Source organism: Callithrix jacchus, chromosome 5, assembly GCF_049354715.1.
Source record: "Callithrix jacchus isolate 240 chromosome 5, calJac240_pri, whole genome shotgun sequence".
Lineage (NCBI taxonomy): Eukaryota > Metazoa > Chordata > Mammalia > Primates > Cebidae > Callithrix > Callithrix jacchus.
This window is the reverse complement of record NC_133506.1, coordinates 16,691,003-16,707,653: the sequence shown is the minus strand read 5'-3', so window position 1 is coordinate 16,707,653 and position 16,651 is coordinate 16,691,003. Positions and strand designations below refer to the sequence as shown.

The 16,651-nt window shown below is 43.0% G+C and overlaps 1 protein-coding gene across 1 annotated transcript; it reads right to left on the bottom strand.

The window, feature by feature from the left end:
- Positions 1 to 166: 166 nt before the first annotated feature.
- On the bottom strand, positions 167 to 16,259 carry LAMP5 (lysosomal associated membrane protein family member 5). Its single transcript, XM_035298364.3, has 6 exons — positions 15,930 to 16,259; positions 15,220 to 15,392; positions 14,711 to 14,842; positions 14,481 to 14,586; positions 12,593 to 12,781; positions 167 to 1,045 (listed from the first exon to the last, which is right to left on the bottom strand). Exons 1-6 carry the CDS (start codon positions 15,991 to 15,993, stop codon positions 867 to 869), a joined length of 843 nt encoding a protein of 280 aa, XP_035154255.1. The 5' UTR covers positions 15,994 to 16,259; the 3' UTR covers positions 167 to 866.
- Positions 16,260 to 16,651: the final 392 nt, after the last annotated feature.

Genomic DNA, 16,651 nt, shown 5'->3' with positions numbered 1-16,651 from the left:
GTTTTTTCACCTAGAAAAACCAACATCCCCCTCATTGATTCCCTGCCCTCTCTACTTTTCCTCTTGCAAACATGCAAAATCCATGTTCATCTTTTCCTCTTTCTCCTCTAAATGCCAAAGAAACCATTTTAGCTTTGTTTTCTTGTTTCAAGAAAGCAGCCAAAGGCCAGAGAACAGTGTGTTTTAATTCATTTCAAAAGACAAAGTCACACAGATTCATTCTTCAGGTCCCCCGATGTGGACCTGGCACATTGAGAAGTCCAAATAACTCTGCATAGTTACATTAGTCGTGTTCTTGTGCTGAAAAGTCACTGGATGCAGGTAGCAGTGAAACATTCCCAAGACAATCACTAAACATGCAGAATGCCAGCCAGAAGCATGGATCACTTTCAGGGGTCTTGCTGCAGGGAGCATGAGGTTGTATTTTGTGTGCATTGACAACTGTATAGGATAAGCCAGCTGTGTCCAAGGGAGCAAAGCACCCCCTGTTCTTCTGAATTTAAAAGTGTTTCCTCCTCAAAAATGCGTATTTTCAATTCCTAAATTTTGGGGCCAGATACAGCTTCAAGAGGCATCTGTTGCTCTTTGGAGAGCAACATGGCCACCATAAGCATGAACGCTGTCTGAGCCCCTCCCTCCTTCCTCCCCAGCATGGAGAGAATAACTGCCATTTCACCCTACAAATCCAAGAGTCTCCCCAATCCCTGTGTTTAAGCATGGACACAAGCCAAGCAAGCCTCGGATACCCAGGCCTGTTTGATTGCAGCTATGTTGGTGTATTCCGTGTATGAGGTGGAAAAGTGCTTTTGTTGTTCTACCTGATCCAGTTGGGGGAGCAGGAATGGGGGGTGCCTGCCTAATGGCCCCTACCCCATGTGCTTATACTGGGATCTGTCCCGAGGGATCTGCACCTGGTTGGCAGTCATTTTGTGGTGGACGTGGTAAATTGCAAGTGTTACCACAATGACGAGTCCCAAGATGAGACCCAAAATCAGGGGCAAGGTTTCTTCCAGTTGCTCCCGCTCATCCACTGGGCATTTATGCTCTGAAATAGGAAAGAAGAAAAGCAGTGAGCTCTGATCAAAATATTCTGGATCATAAGTTCTACAAAACAAAAAGGGAAATGGAAGAAAAAAAGTTTTCTCAAGGAAGCTTTGGGACTATTTTTCAGAAACAGTTTTCCCTAACCAAACCTAAGGTTAACCACTTAATATTTCTACATAATATGTAATACAAATACATCAATTAAATAGGACAGCATTTAGTTATTGAATTCCTGGCAGATGTCAACGAAACATCCAGATAATTTATAATTTATTTAAATGTTCAGAGTTTCACCATTAGACACAACCATCACCTTTTAAATTGTTGATTTATTTTCAACCTTTTATTAAAGTGATATGTACACATAAAGAATTGTATAAAAATATATAATTTTCAAAAGATTGAAAATACCAAGTGTTGGTGATGACATGGAATTACTGGAACTCATAATACTCTTGTTGGAATATGTTGTGACCAGTCTGCAAAACTATTAGGTCATTTCTAATAAAGACAAACATACCCAACATTCCATTCCTAGGTATTTGAAAACATAATAAATGCAAAAAGACTCTAACATAAATGTTCATTGCAGCTTTATTCTTAATACCCTAAAGGTACAACCAAAATGTCCATCAAAATAGAATGGATAGATCATGGTATATATTCATATAATGGAACACTAGTCAGTAATACAAAGGAATGAACTATGGCAACACATAACAAAATGGATTCATCTCAGAAATATTATGCTGACAGAAAATTGCCAGTCACAAAAGAGTGTGTGCATACTGTGTGATTTCCGTTTATATGAAGTTCAAGAACAGGAAAAACTAACTGTGGTGATAGAAGTCAGAGTGTGCTTACATCTGGGGAAAGAAAACACAAGGGAACTTTCACCTGCAATGGAAAACTACCACCTAGGTAACTCTTATCTAGGTGATGTTTACGTGGTTGCAAACATAGGCACAAAAGCATTGAAGCATACACTTTAGATTTGTTCATTGTTTTTTTAATTGATACACACTATTCATACATATTAGTAGGATGCATGTGATATTTTGTTACATGCATACACTGTAATGATCGGTTCTGGGAATTTAGGCTATTCATTACCTCCAGCATTTATCATTTCTATGTGTTGAGAATGTTTTAAGTCCTCACTTCTGTTTTGAAAGGTATAACACATGGTCGTTAAGTATAGACACCCTACTCTGCTATTGAACGTTAGAATTGATTACTATTTAACCATATGTCTGTACCCATTAACCAATCTCTCTTTATTCTACTCTCCCCAACACACACACACACACACACACACACACACACACACACTCACACACGCCTCTGGTATCTCTCTACCTCCCTGAGATCAATCTATTGAGCTCCTACATATGAGTGAATATGTGCAATATTTGTCTCTCTGTGTCTGGCTTATTTCACTTAATTCAATGCTCCAGTGCCATCCATGTTGTTGGAAATGACACAAGCTCACCCTTTTCAATGGCTGAATAGTATTCAATTGTGTATGTACACCACATTTGTTTACCCATTCATCTGTTGTTGGACACTTAGGTCGATGCTGTAACTTTGCCATTGTGCATAATGCTGGGATAAACATAGAAGTGCATGTAATATGTGTAAATTATGCTATATTTTGTATGTAAGTATAGAGTTTGATGAATTTTTACAAATGAACACCCCATGTAACCAGCATCTAGATCAAGAACACAAATGTTAGCAGCACCTCAGTGTTGATTCATTTCCACCCTCCTAAAATTAAAGATAGCATCATAGTGCTGAGTCTCCATTTTCCACCTTCTAGTAAAGGTGGTTATTGGGAGACCTTCTAGTGCTCAGATAGTTTGTCAGGCTAACCAGAATTGCATTCCTAGAAACCAGAACAGGCCCATTTGCTTCTTGTGGGCAACTGGTAGCCTTTTAACCAAAATCGGGAGCCACGAGTGAAAGATAAATAAACTTTACATGTCTCTTCATAAATACCAAGTTTTTAAGTCCAGATAACCAAATAAACATTTATTAAGTACTACTGTATGCCAATCTCCTCCTGAATCCCTACTGATGTAGTCCCTTCTCTCGCCTTGCCTGAGATCAGCAGAAAGGAAGAGGGATGAGCTTTCCTCTCTAATAATAACAATTAATGGAGACTTACTTTCACATGTACATCTTTTAAAAGCTGTATACTTAACATTCCTAGTCCCTAAATTAAGTCAGTTCTAAGCACAAGGATTATCTTGTTTAATTCCTATAACAACCCTCTGAGGTAGACAACATTATCATACTCATTTTACACATAAGGTAACCAAGTCATAAAGATGATAAAAGGTTTGCCCAGGGGTAAATGAAGCCTGATATGAACTCAAACAACTTAACACCGCAGTTGGGGCAGCACTTAGCGGACCTGAACTACCAGTGTTAGAAGGCTGCAGAGGCCGGGCGCGGTGGCTCACGCCTATAATCCCAGCACTTTGGGAGGCCGAGGCAGGTGGATCACAAGGTCAAGAGATAGAGACCACCCTGGTCAACATGGTGAAACCCCATCTCTACTAAAAATACAAAAATTAGCTAGGCATGGTGGCGCGTGCCTGTAGTCCCAGCTACTTGGGAGGCTGAGGCAGGAGAATTGCTTGAACCCAGAAGGCGGAGGTTGCAGTGAGCCGAGATCGCACCATTGTACTCCAGCCTGGGTAATAAGAGCAAAACTCCATCTCAAAAAATAAATAAATAAAAAGGCTGCAGAATCCTAAGGTGGAGGAGGAAGGAGGGTTTTTCAGTTCGGTTTCCTGATTGGCATGCTGGTTGCAGAGGTTCATCCAGCATCTGAAAATTCAATGAGCTGGACACTTATTATAAAGGGGCATGAGGAAGCTTTCCAGGGTCATGAATATGTTGATTTCTTGATTGTGGTGATGGCTTCACAAGTGTATTCATAAGTCAATATTTATTAAATCACATGTCTAAATGTGTACATCAACTATACCTGAATACAACTGTTTTATATTTGTACATATACATATACGTATATGCATCTATATAATATACATATATAATAGAAAAATAAATTCTTCTAGAAATAGCTTTTTTAAAAGATAGTTTGGCAAATGGCAGAGAAATGTTAAGGATTTACTAAGACTAAATTGAGCCTTTCTTCTTATCACAACCAAAAGGTTGAAAAATAATTAGTAGGAAACTTTTTATCCCCCACTCCTTGATTCCCTTTTAATGAGTTCCATCACTCTGAGGGTCACCCTGGACCAATACGTCCATTGCTCCAGAGACAAGACCTGAGAGAATACAGTGTATCAGAAAGAGCAGCAGGCCTAGAACTTCATGATGCCAGCGTGGCGGTCTTCTTCTCCAATATGATACCTCTTTGAAGAGAACAATGAGTAGAAACGGGATCATGTGGGGTAGGAATTTTGTTAACAACAAAGGTTATTTATTTTCTGCACGATAACACTCTGTTGCCCAGGTAATGTTAGCATAGATTGCAGGGTTTGATTGGTTTGCGGGCGCTAGTGGCAACCTCATGCCATTTTTTTCTTAATACAATACATTGAATAGAAACAAAGAATTTAAAAAATATGAAGAAGAAATACATTGATCTCAAATTATTTAGTGACAAGGCTAAGTCTGTGTTAAATGGCAAAAAATAATAATAATAAATTATCTCACAAAAACAATAGCAAAGCCTCAGGACCTTCAGACTCTCATCTATGCACCACTGCAGGCTGCTGCTTGAGTAGACCCCAAGCATCTTTGCAAGGTTGCCCTTGTGACTCTAGCCTCTGCCTCTTCCCTTCTTAACTCTCCTGCTTGCAGAGCAATTTATAGTTACCTAGCCTGTCAGACCATGGTTTTAGCTCATTTCTTCCTGTTTACACTCTAGTTACCCAGGCAAACAATCAGCCAGGTGCCCCAAATACAGCATCTACTTCCCTAGGCAGAAAGGGAGATGCAGTGGAGAAAGAGTTTTGTCTGGGAGCAAGAGCTTATGTAGCAAAACCACTGGAGAACACAGATGGGTGGTGTTCTGTGTGGTCACAACTAGAAGTGTTCAGGACAGGGAGGGCAGAGAGTTAAGAAAGCTTCAGGAGGAAGTGAGGTTGGAGTTGAACTGGGAAGAATCTGGGGATGGGGCACTAAATGACCTTGACCAATTTGTAAAGTCATGTTTTCTCTCTTCTCTTTGCTAATACCATAAAAATGAACAAATAGATAGATAGATAGATAGATAGATAGATAGATAGATAGATACAGCTGTAGAAATAGAGAGATAGATTAACTTTTAGTGGTCTTCATGGATCCAAATTATCACATCAAGCCAGAGTAGATGTAATGGAACATTGTGAAGGAGAGAGATGACAGTGGGCTCAGATCCCAGATCTTCCACTGCCCGACCCTGGGAGAGTCTCTTAATCTACCTAAGCTTCAGTTTTCCTATAAAATTGAGATGACACCTACTTTCCAAGGTTGCTGTGAGTGTCAAATGTCATACTACAGAAGGCCAAGCACAGTGCCGGGCACAGAGTAGCTTTTCTGTGGTTGTTTAAAGATAGAAGTCTTGCACATTTAAGTCTTCTATGCATTTCTTTTAAGTATGGGAGTCTTTGGAGCTGAAGTACCAAAAGTATTATTTCTAAATGGATAATAAAAAGAATATCTCACATCCCATTCTCTATGAAAAATAGAGAAAACGATGATATAGTCTGGTAAAAGAAAGGGAAAGAAAAAAATATGCTTAGAATAGAATCACGATTTGTTTATCAGATGATCATCTTTTGTAGCTTTAGGAAAAAACAGAATTAATCATAACACAGTAAAGGGAAATATCAAGAGGATATCAACTATGGAGATGTCAAAAAGTATCACGGATAATACCAAACCCCACACTTACCAACACCTCTTCCATACGTGGCCAAATAAAAAGGAATTCCCGAGTCCACTCTCTTATCCACTGTTACAAAATCTATTTTGAAATGAATTTTGTATGCTGAGAAGCTCTGAAAACCAATGGTACTTTGTAATCATTCATTTGGCAGCAAAACCTGACTTATCTAATGTGAGGCTACTTGTAGTTTTTAGTCACACTACTTAGTATGACCTTTCACATATTTCGCCACAGGAAACAGAGATATGTTTGATTGCAGGGAGCTGCCCTGACTCTAATATATAAAGTGTTCACTGTGTAGTCTTCCCAAAGTCTACTTTACTGAATTCTGAAAATGATCTAGCACCAAGGTTCTCTTTTATTTTTCAGTTCAATCTGGGTTTCAGATGAGAGATTATGAACCCATTAAAGCAGGACAGGCTTTTCCCTTTCAGGCTTAAGACAGTGCTTTTAATCTCCGCCTGTGATCCATGGGGGGGGGGCGGGGAACAATATTTTACATGACAGTTTGGAACATATGTACACACAGACACCTAAAGCAGAAGTTTGACAAACAATAGTTACCCTTGCTTTCCACATCTAATAATTTATGTTCTGTTCTCTTCTGTTTTATTTAAAACAATGCTGCTCATGACCCCCTAAAGCAAAGGTGGTAATCTTTTTCATGCAAGTATAATAAAACTAAGGACCCCCTTCTCAGAATAATGTTTATGGATGCATAAGAAATAAAATACAATTACAAGGGAAACTGAAATTCAGCCATCAAATATTTTCAAAAGAATTTCAGATACAGCAATACATGTACTTCCCTATTAGAACACATATATGTGGGCTATGATTGTAAAGCAACGAGAAGCATAAATATTACTTTGCAAGATCTGCACAAACTAATGTGAGGTGTAAAAATCTATGATTTCTATTGGTGACAGTCACAGGTACTGCTAATACTACTGTGGCCTTTCACCTTCATTTATAAACAAAAAAAAGCCAAATATTAATCAGAAGTTAGTGAAAATGAAAATATAATTTTTTCTTCTGAATTGTATCTATAAACCCTGTATATCCCAGGGTTAAAATCCTGTATATAAACTGATTATACAACCCACAGATTACAAAACAGGGAAGGCCCCTGATTTCTGCTAGGGAGAAGAGCATCTGTTGGCTTAGTCCGGATCACATCTGGCTTCAGATCTCCCGGAACCCCTGACTCCCCATTCACTTTCACAGGAGGGGTTTTCCTGCCTCTGCTCTTGGTGGACTTGGGGCTCTAGAGTACACACCACAGGGGCCCAGGGTAAGTGGCCTGTGGCTGGAAAAGACGAAAACCAGCCTCATCATTGGAAAGAGCCAGATGAAGACAAAACAAACAGCAAAGGCATAATCTATTGCCAGCTGCCAGTTGCCAACAGAAGTCTCCTCAACCCTTAACCCACGTGTACCCACTGAAATCATCACTGATCTCAGGTGCTGGTTCCCAGATATGTGTTTTATTTTGTTTCATTTCATGACAGCATTTTAAACTTGTATTGACTCCCTGAGATAAAATACAAGAGCTCTTCATTGCACCCCCAGTGAATGGCATTGGGATACGCAGTGGAAACAGAGGCAAGCTGTCTACTTCCTCCAGGCTCTTCTAGCATCGTGGACTGTTTCTGTTTCAAGAGGAAGGCAAGATTTCTGCTGGCTGTGCTTTCCCCTGTTGTTTGTCAGGGCATGAGAGAGAAAGGGTCTGACCCTCTTTCCATATGTTCCCTTGGCTGGCTCTGAACTCCCATAACTATCAGCAAAATGTATTTTGTATACTGAGAAGCTGTTAAGATGAGCGGGCTTTGGAGACCTTTGACTGAAGACAAGCTGATACTCTCTTCAAGATGTAAGCACTAGCTGGGCACAGTGGCATCACCACCCAGCTACTTGGGAGGCTGAGGTGGGAGGACTGCTTGTGGCCAGGAGTTCAAGGCCAGCCTGCACTCCCAACTCAAAAAAAAAAAAAAAAGATGTAAGTATTAGAGAAGAAAAATAACAAGAGCAAGTATTGTTTCATGCCACTGTATGCCAGGAACATGACATGCATTGTATACACCCTATCTCACTAGACTGAAAGTTACAATGAGGCAGAAAAAGCTCTTCTATCCCAGTACCTAGGTGTAGTGGACATAGACACTGTCCATTCTTCTTTTGGCATTCACCAGTCCTGTATATAGTAACAGGTTTTGACTACAAAGCAGGCCAGAAGTCCCAGGGAGTTAATGCTCCTGCAGCAGCCATCAGTGATAGATGGCAGTTGGTGGGTAAATACCAGTTTGCCCACCCTCATTTGAGATAATTCTGAGGTATGTCCTGTGCTCTCTCCAGAGGACAGTATCTGAAGCATAGAATTCTATGACTGGCTAACTCCGATGCCCTAGGCTGGGGCTCCATCTTGGAGACCTCAACACGGTTCTCAGCTGTGTTAATAACAGATTGTTTCCCTTTAGCTGCTTGCTCAGGAGGCCCCGAGGACCAACTGTCTAGGGTGGCATGTTTCTTAACTGGGAAGTGCCAGGTAAATCACAGGTCTACAATGCTCTGGATCAGCAAACCCTTCATGTATTTGTGACATGACAGCTTGCCACAGGACGCTGTACTGGAGGGTGGTGAGTAGATAGAGAAATGTAAGCCATGTTCATTTCCACTGACACTAAAGTCCTCACAGATCTGGGTAAAAAACAGATTAGGTGGCATCTCCCAATCATGACGCTAAGAACAATAATAAAAAGCTCATGAATTTGGGGTACACAACAAACTCTGTAAATGCCTCTCACATTCACATGTTGATTATAGTTACTCATCAGGAGCACCTGTGGCTCTGAGACACTGGAGCAAAGGCTCTGATACCAAAAGACAGGTTCTGGGAGGAAAGCCTTCACCAGGCCACTTCACCTCCCGTGCCTCAGCTGCTCCATTGTAAGTGGGATCTCAGTATCTTTCTGAAGTTCTGTTTGTTTTGTTCTGTTTCGTTTTTTTGCCCCCTTGGAGAGAATTTAAAAGGGATCAGCCTATATGTGTTGTCTTTTAAATTACCATTAGACCTGAATCCTGAATAAAGGGAAATAAAGGTAGCCTTCCTATTATATTATGGTATTTTTTTTTACATCATTCATAAAAGTTTCCTTTTACTCAAGCTACTAGAATACTCAGGCTGATTTGTTCCCTCCCAGGGACACGTACCCTATCCCATCTCAGCCAGAGATCAGATGGGGCACTCAAAGGGAATCGTGGCCCTTTGAATGAGGCCCTCAAGAATAAATTGTGAAAGAACAAGGTAATCAACCCCAAATGAGAAACAGAGTGCCTCAAATTGCAGAGGTGATAGCTGCTGTTGCAGAGGTGATAGTTGCTATACAGTGTATTTGGTAAATAAATGAGCCAAAGATAGGCTCTGTGTGTTGGCCTCTAGGTGGTTTATTTCTTCACTGCAGTCTGAGACTGTTAGCTCAAAAGCCTGTTGGCACCAAACTCCCAAATTTTTACACATCCAATTATTTTTAAAATAGCTTAACAAGTAAATTTTCAGCCATTTAGAGCCTGCCTGCTTTGTATACTCTTTGAAACCTCCTGCAACAGCTGTTACCCATTGATAAGTCAGGGCCTTGGAGTTCTAAGGCTCCACGGGACAGCAACATCACCTGAGACCTTACTAGCAATGGAGCCTCTTGGGACCCACTCCCAGACCTAGTGACCCCAACTCTGCATGCTAACAATATAGCCACAGTTGTTGCACATTGCAGCTGAAGGTTCACGAGCACATTGCTGGGCTGAGACTTTTGTTTGGGGATCAGTGTAGTAGCCAAGTGCAACGCACTAAAGGGACTCATGTGATAAAGACGTCAAACCCCATTTGGGCTGCTCTCAGTCCTTGTGAGTGTCCACTTGCTGACTTCACTGACCCTTTCTTGATTTTCTCATAAGGTCTATTCAGTAGACAGTTGTGAAGACTGCAATGTATGACCCCCTTATACAGGGAACAGACTCTTCGCAGGAAACTATTTTGCTGTGCTGGACGATGGCCATGGTCCAAACACACACACACACACACACACAAACACACAGACACACCCCTGTAATGGGTGGGTATGCAGATATATGACATAATATTCCCTCCCCACACAGGCATGCTCCACTCACACCCACACACTGAAAACCCCCGAAGCTTATATTCTAGGGATAAAGGCCCAGTGCTAGATCCTGAAAAGGCATACACAAGGAATCTATAAAATTCCACCAAATCGAAAATAATGATCTCTTACAAAACACAGTTGGGGCAGGTGCTAAGAGGCACAGACAGGAGGAGCCAGGAACAACAGCAACAACAACAAAAAAAAAACCCCAGCTACACAAAGGCACACTGATCCAGTGAGTGATTCTGAATGAGGCTTGCCTCCTCCCAGGAATGTCAAGGCATAAGCCTGGGGACACCATACAAAAGAGAACATCCTAATTATTACCCAGAAAAGCCTGGGCTGAGACAAGTGCCATTTGCTTGTGCCTTCTCTATATGCATGCAGGAAGTTATATATGGTTACAAATTATCTTTGTCTATCCAGCAGCCTTCCCTATCTAGGACCTTGAAGTGGATCAAAATTGGTTTCTAAACAAAAGATGCCATTTACTCCATGCAGTGAATTTTACTGATTTTTAGGGAGGCAGCTCTGCTCCTCATTCAGTAATTATTTATTCTTACTTTATACACAATTCTAAAAATCTATGAGGTTTGATTTCTCAGGCCATAGGCAACTATAAAGCAACGACTTAGAAATAACACAGAATGGTAAGGAGCTAGGAGAAGCAGCAATTATAGCATTGGTGGTAGAAATAAAGAGGTGCCAGGAACAGCTAGTCAGCAAAAACTGTAAAGTCATTACCAGCTATTAAGAGTACACATATAAACTCAAAAGCATTTATGGTAGGGTCCTGGGGACTGGGGACTGATATTACATAGTCCAATTTTTTCATAATAAATTCCTTGTCATCAATAATCATAATAAGTCAAATTATATTTGATTACATTTAATATTTTCAGTTTAAGAAAGACACTGACTGTTATATTTTATAAATCCTTCCATAAACAGATTTTTTTGAAACTGTTAAGGTCTTGACACAGTTTAGTAGCTTCAATTTTGTAGAAAATACATTAACATGGCCCATCCTTCCACCTGAACAGGTGTGACACTGCTTTACTAAATATATTACATTCTGATTTGCATGACATGGCAGCATTTGGAAGTCTCCACTAATTGAATCCACACCATCAAAATATAAATTCGGCCAAAGTTAACTGGGCATCTGCAATATGTCAAACACTGTATTAGGTGCTAATAATTTAAAAGTGAATAAGAAATGGCTCCTTTTCTTAAAGACAATTTAACTTAGGTGTTCTCAAATGCTTTCTAAATAATCAAGGTGGAAGGTGGTACATTCTACTCAGTAATAGGTTGAATGGAAGCTGCATTATATGAAAGCTAGATACTTCGGAAAATGATCAGAGATGACAAAGGTGGAGATTCCCTAATATCCTGAACACTGGAAATGTATTCAAAGAAAGGCACAAAGAAAGCAATCAGAATGTTTCCTGATTTTTTAATCCATATAGAGTAAGAATATAAAATTGAATAACTTCCTTTGTGAGGGAGAGAGAATAAATGAATTCAATTCACTTATCCCACACTTGCCCAACGTAAATTGCTGCTAGACTTGAACAAATTGCAGAAATCTTGACTCCCCTTGTGCCCTACCTCTGCAGGGGTGCTGAGAACAGAAGAATGACCTGAACCTGCCATAGCATAGCTGAGTTCCCTCCCAGGGGCTAAACAGACTGAGAGACAGCCTTGCTCCACACTCTCAGCAGAAGCAGCTGGGGTTAAGCGACTCAGCCTTCAGGGACCCTTCCCTCTCTGGAGCTTAGGGACATCCTCCTCACGAAGGTGTTTGGTGGAAAGAATTGGTGAGTCCATGACCCGTGCATACACAAACACCCCCACTGCTTTCTGAATGCACAGAAACTTGGACTGAAAGCAGCAGAACCTACAGCTAGAAGTATCCAAGAGAAGAAGAAGAAACTGAGGCCCGGAAAGGCAAAGGTCCTTCCCCAATCCATAGCTCTCTAGATTAGCTAACTTCTTGAAGATTTTAACTCTTCCTCCTTGGGAAGTTTGCATCAAAATACAGTTTTTTCCAAGGTGAGTTTTTAAATCTTTCTTCCTACAAGCGTTCATCTTTTGGCAAAGGAAAGAAGATGGGGAGAGAGGAAAAGATTAAATATAAGAAGGAAGGGAAGAAGGTAAAGAAAAGAAAAGAAGAAGAAAGAAACAAAGGAAGATAGAGAAGAAAGGACTCAAGAGAAGGAAGAAGGGGAGGAATGTGGGAGGGAGAAAGAAAAAGCTACTGATAAAAGTTCATACATTCAGCCTACTGCTTTTTTAGTCTTTGAAAATTATTACAGAGGCCAGCAGTGTCATTTCAACTTAGAGGAAATCCAAGTGCTAACATTCTGCTATGTTAGGAGAACATATGTGTATGCCAACATTCTGGTATGTCCCTCTCCCATCCTTCCTGAAATCAACTGAGTCTTCTTCCCCTCCACCCCTGCCATGGACTTACCTTCACTGAAGACAAAATCTGAGATAATGTCAAAAGGCTGGATGTGGACTGCAGACAGGATCATGGTGACTGTCTTCTGTGGATCACTAGAGGCCAGTGAAATGGTTTGTTGAGCTTGACACTCATAGGACTTCCCAGCTGGGGTGACCAATGCAGAAAGGTGGTGCGAGTTGGCTGTGTGCTTCCCAGCTACAGCAAGGGCCCAAGGCAATAGTTAGGCCCCTCTTGCTGGCAGAATCTTCGTTGTTCCTAACCTAATGTGCCAGAGAGGTGGCTATTGCCTCTCAGTTCTAGACCCCATACCCATCCTGTTCTCTGTTCCCTTGCCATGGCTAGGGCTCTACAAATGGCATCAAGTGGTGAAGGACAAACACACCTATTCTGTTGAGAGACAGGGCTCTTTCAATATTAATTTGGAATTCATTTTTCAAAGAGAAGAGTGATACCTAAAAACCCCTATGCTGGGAATGGTGGATTCTACCTGTAATTCCAGAACTTTTGGAGGTCAAGGTGGGAGGATCATTTGAGTCCAGGATTTCTAGATTAGCCTGAACAACATAGTGAAACTCTATCTCTACAAATACACACACACACACACACACACACACACACACACACACACTACAAAATTAGTCTGGCATGATGGCACATGCCTGTAGTCCTAGCTACTGGGGAAACTGCGGTGGGAGAATCTCTCGACCCAGTAGCTCACTCCAAGCCGCAGTGATCTAGGATGGTGCCGCTGCACTCCAGCCTGGTGGACAGAGCAAGACACTGCTTCAAAAAAGAAAAAAAAAAAAAAACCCCAACAATGGAGATTCCAAAGACACAGAAGGAACAATGAAGGTTTTCCACATTTCACACTGGCCTGGCAAAAAATAAAATATCTTCCTCAACAAAGCCAGACAGCTTGCTGGTCCTCTGGGTGCTTGTCACACACGTACAACCCCTCTGAAGGTCTGCCTCCCACTGCTCCTTTTCTGACCTAAGTTTTGGTTTTTCCTTTTTTCTTTTTGGTCTAATTTAACTCAGGAACATCTTGCATCTAAACTTTAATGAAAAAGAAAAAAATCCTCCTTTTACTGTGATGACAAAAAAGGTGTGAAAGGGGAAAGATGACACATGTATTTTTATGTGTTCAATAAAAATATTTTCCCAACTCAGGTTCCTGGGTGACAAAAGGCCTCATTACCAGTGAAACAGACAACTTACAAAGAACAAAATCAGTTTAAATGTGGTCTTTGATGGTGCCTGCAGATAGGAATATTGTTATTTGGGGGATGAATGCTCCACTTGCTGGGGATATTTTTGGAGGATCTGGGTGAGTTGTCAGAGGGATGGGCCAGAAACGCTAGTAAATTAGAGATGGTGCAGAGTCCACTCTTAGGTGGCTGCAGTCGGTGACTTAATATCCCGTGAGAGCCATGCTGCCATGCGCAAAAAAGACACTGAAGGCCATCACATCCTGGCCGAAAAGGAAAGTGGCACTGCCCCCTTGCAGTTTTAGCGAGTGAGAAACAAAACCAGGGTGCTGAAGAAAATTAAAATACGGCTTTGCCCTTCTTCGAGCTCCTTCAAAGGCCAAATTATAAGAGGTCGTCCTGAAGCAGTCAGGGAAAGACAGACCTTCAAGGGACGTCTCATCTAGGATCAAGCCATGGGTGACGGATGGGTCCCCAAGCCTGCGGTTCCTTGCGGATCTACAGGGCCTGAGACCCAGAAGACTCACCGGCGCTCCCGCCTCTTCACCCCTAAAGAGCATGCCGAGGAAGCCTTGGCCTGGGAGCGCAAAGCCAGGAACGGTTTCCAAAACCCTAAGGAATTCTCTCTCCAAGCCTGCTCCTCGAGTTCCCAGGCTCCCTCCCTAGTCCTGCCAGCCTCTACTCACCACTGACTGCGTCTTTGAAGTGGGTCTTCTCGGAGGAGTCGTAGACAAACTGCACTTTGCTCAGCCTCCAAGTCGCCTCAGGTCCCTTGGACGTGTTGTGGCTTTCCTGTTGAGCCGAGGAGGCGCGCTTCTATCGCCTTTGCAGCGTCTGGGTTCTTAAACCCAGGGGCCGCCATTTCCCACACCCACGCGGAGCCTGTGGCCCCTCTGCCCGCTCGGGTCTGAGTTACCTTTACAAAGAGCATTTTGAGTTCGTACGCGCGATCCACCCAGAACACTTGCAGCTCCGACTCGCTGTGGCCACAGCGGCCCTTCACCTCAGCTCCCCGGGTCAGTGCGATATCGGCCTGTTCTGTGATCAGCTGGGAACACAGACGCCCCGCGCCCCCTCAGCGCGCCAGGCCCCGGGGTGGGGGCTGTAAAGGGCGGCGCGTCCAAACTCTGGGTTGCACGCTTGGGCGCTCCTTTGCGCGCGCGCATGCCAGGTTCCAGGAACATGCGGTTAGATGCTCTACGAGCAGCCCCAGCCGAGAGGGGAAGCAGAGAAAAGAGGGGTTATTTTCAAAGCAGGCAAGGCGAGCAGAAGGCGTTACAAGCTGGAACCCCCATGCAGCATTCGGGAGCAGCCTGCAGGGGTGTGGGGAAGTAGGCGGGCTACCCAGGTATTTGAAGGGCCATAAGGAAGGGTGCCCCTCGCCCTGGAGCCCTAGGAGCAAGCTGGGGGGAAAAGATTCCTTACGTCTACGTAATTGCTGGCCCACACATCATAAGGTACAATAAATTTGGCTGCAAACTCTGCCATGAGACATGTTGTCCCATTTTCCCGCACCACAAATATATCTTTTTCAGGGTTAGTGGAAAGGCCTGAGAGATTTTCCACTTCTTGTTCTGCCGTGATTTGAGCCATTGTATCTGCGGAACGAACAAAGCAAATTCTATCAGTTCAGGGCTCAGTGAGCCCACGCGTCTTGGGCGCTAAGATGGGGAGACAGTGGTCTGCAGGCTTTGGAGTGACAAAGTTCTCTGCCAGCAGCTGTACGCTCTACAAGCCATTTCTCTAGCCTGGGCCTAACAGGCTTCATTCCTTCCCTGTTAATTTACAATGAAAATATAATTAAAAAAATTTTTTTAAATCATGACTTAGTTTGTAATATAGTTGGCCGTTTTCTATATCTTGGGATTTTAAACTAAATTTTTCTTGCCAATGCTCTGACCCCACGAAGCTGGTCTGTCTAGGCTCTGTCTGGACTATATCACACAGGTGTATGGCTCTCAGGGGAATTCCCCGCCAACGGCAGGGAAGGCTCTCCCTCCTCCCGCAAAAGAAAAAAAAAAAAAAAACGCATGACACAAGGGCCATATTTTTTATCTTAATTGGCTTTACTTTGCCGGCTCTGTTCTCTGCAAAGAGTGCATCCCCGTCCTCCCAGTCGCCAAAACGCTACTCACGGAACAGCACCAAGAGAACTAGAAGTCTGCCGACGCTGGGGACCGCTCTTCCTCGGAGATCCATACTCGCAGTGCAACGAATGAGGCCAGCTGTGCGCTGCAGAGGCCGCCCGAGAGGGAATCCCTCAAAGTCGCCTCTGGTGGGCCGGGGTAAGCGAGGGGCGGGGGCCAGAGAAGGAGGAGGGAGGGAGAGAGTATTCTGTGAGCGCTGGCTAGGACTCGGTGTCTAGTGCGGCACCGACCGCTGCTGGCAGAGCAAATCAGCTCACTGCAGAGAAAACACCGCGCGGCGAGGGAGCTGTCCACGGCTGCGAGTGCTGAAAGCAATCCGGTTGTGTGGCAGGAGTGGCTGTGGCTTGGCTTGTGCGGAGGGCCAATGAGATTTGGAGGGGGCCTAAAAATCCTCCCTGGGACTGTTTCCTGTTCTGCAATTGCATCCGCAAAGATGAGTCTGTTCTGAGAAACTTAACACCACCCTCAGACTTATTAAATCTCCTCACCAGGTACAGTTATGTGGTGTAGATATCACATCACTGGAGTACTGTCTTCTGAAAATGCATCTGGTTCCTGAAAGAAACGGTAGAGCAAAAATTGTTGCTGCTTTGGGGGAAGAGGGCTATGCAGGAATAGAGAGGGAAAATGCTATGGCAACAGTTTCCTGCATTTGGAGACACCCCGTTCTCTCCCCTGCTCTCAATAAGCTCATGGGTTTAAAGTTAAAC

Excerpts from the sequence above, each read along its gene's own strand:
- LAMP5 (XM_035298364.3), bottom strand. The coding sequence starts at position 15,993 with ATGGATCTCCGAGGAAGAGCGGTCCCCAGCGTCGGCAGACTTCTAGTT. Across the intron at positions 14,587-14,710 it reads TCAAAATGCTCTTTGTAAAG|GAAAGCCACAACACGTCCAA; the intron begins GTAACTCAGACC and ends TCGGCTCAACAG. Across the intron at positions 12,782-14,480 it reads CTTCAAAGACGCAGTCAGTG|CTGGGAAGCACACAGCCAAC; the intron begins GTGAGTAGAGGC and ends CCCTTGCTGTAG.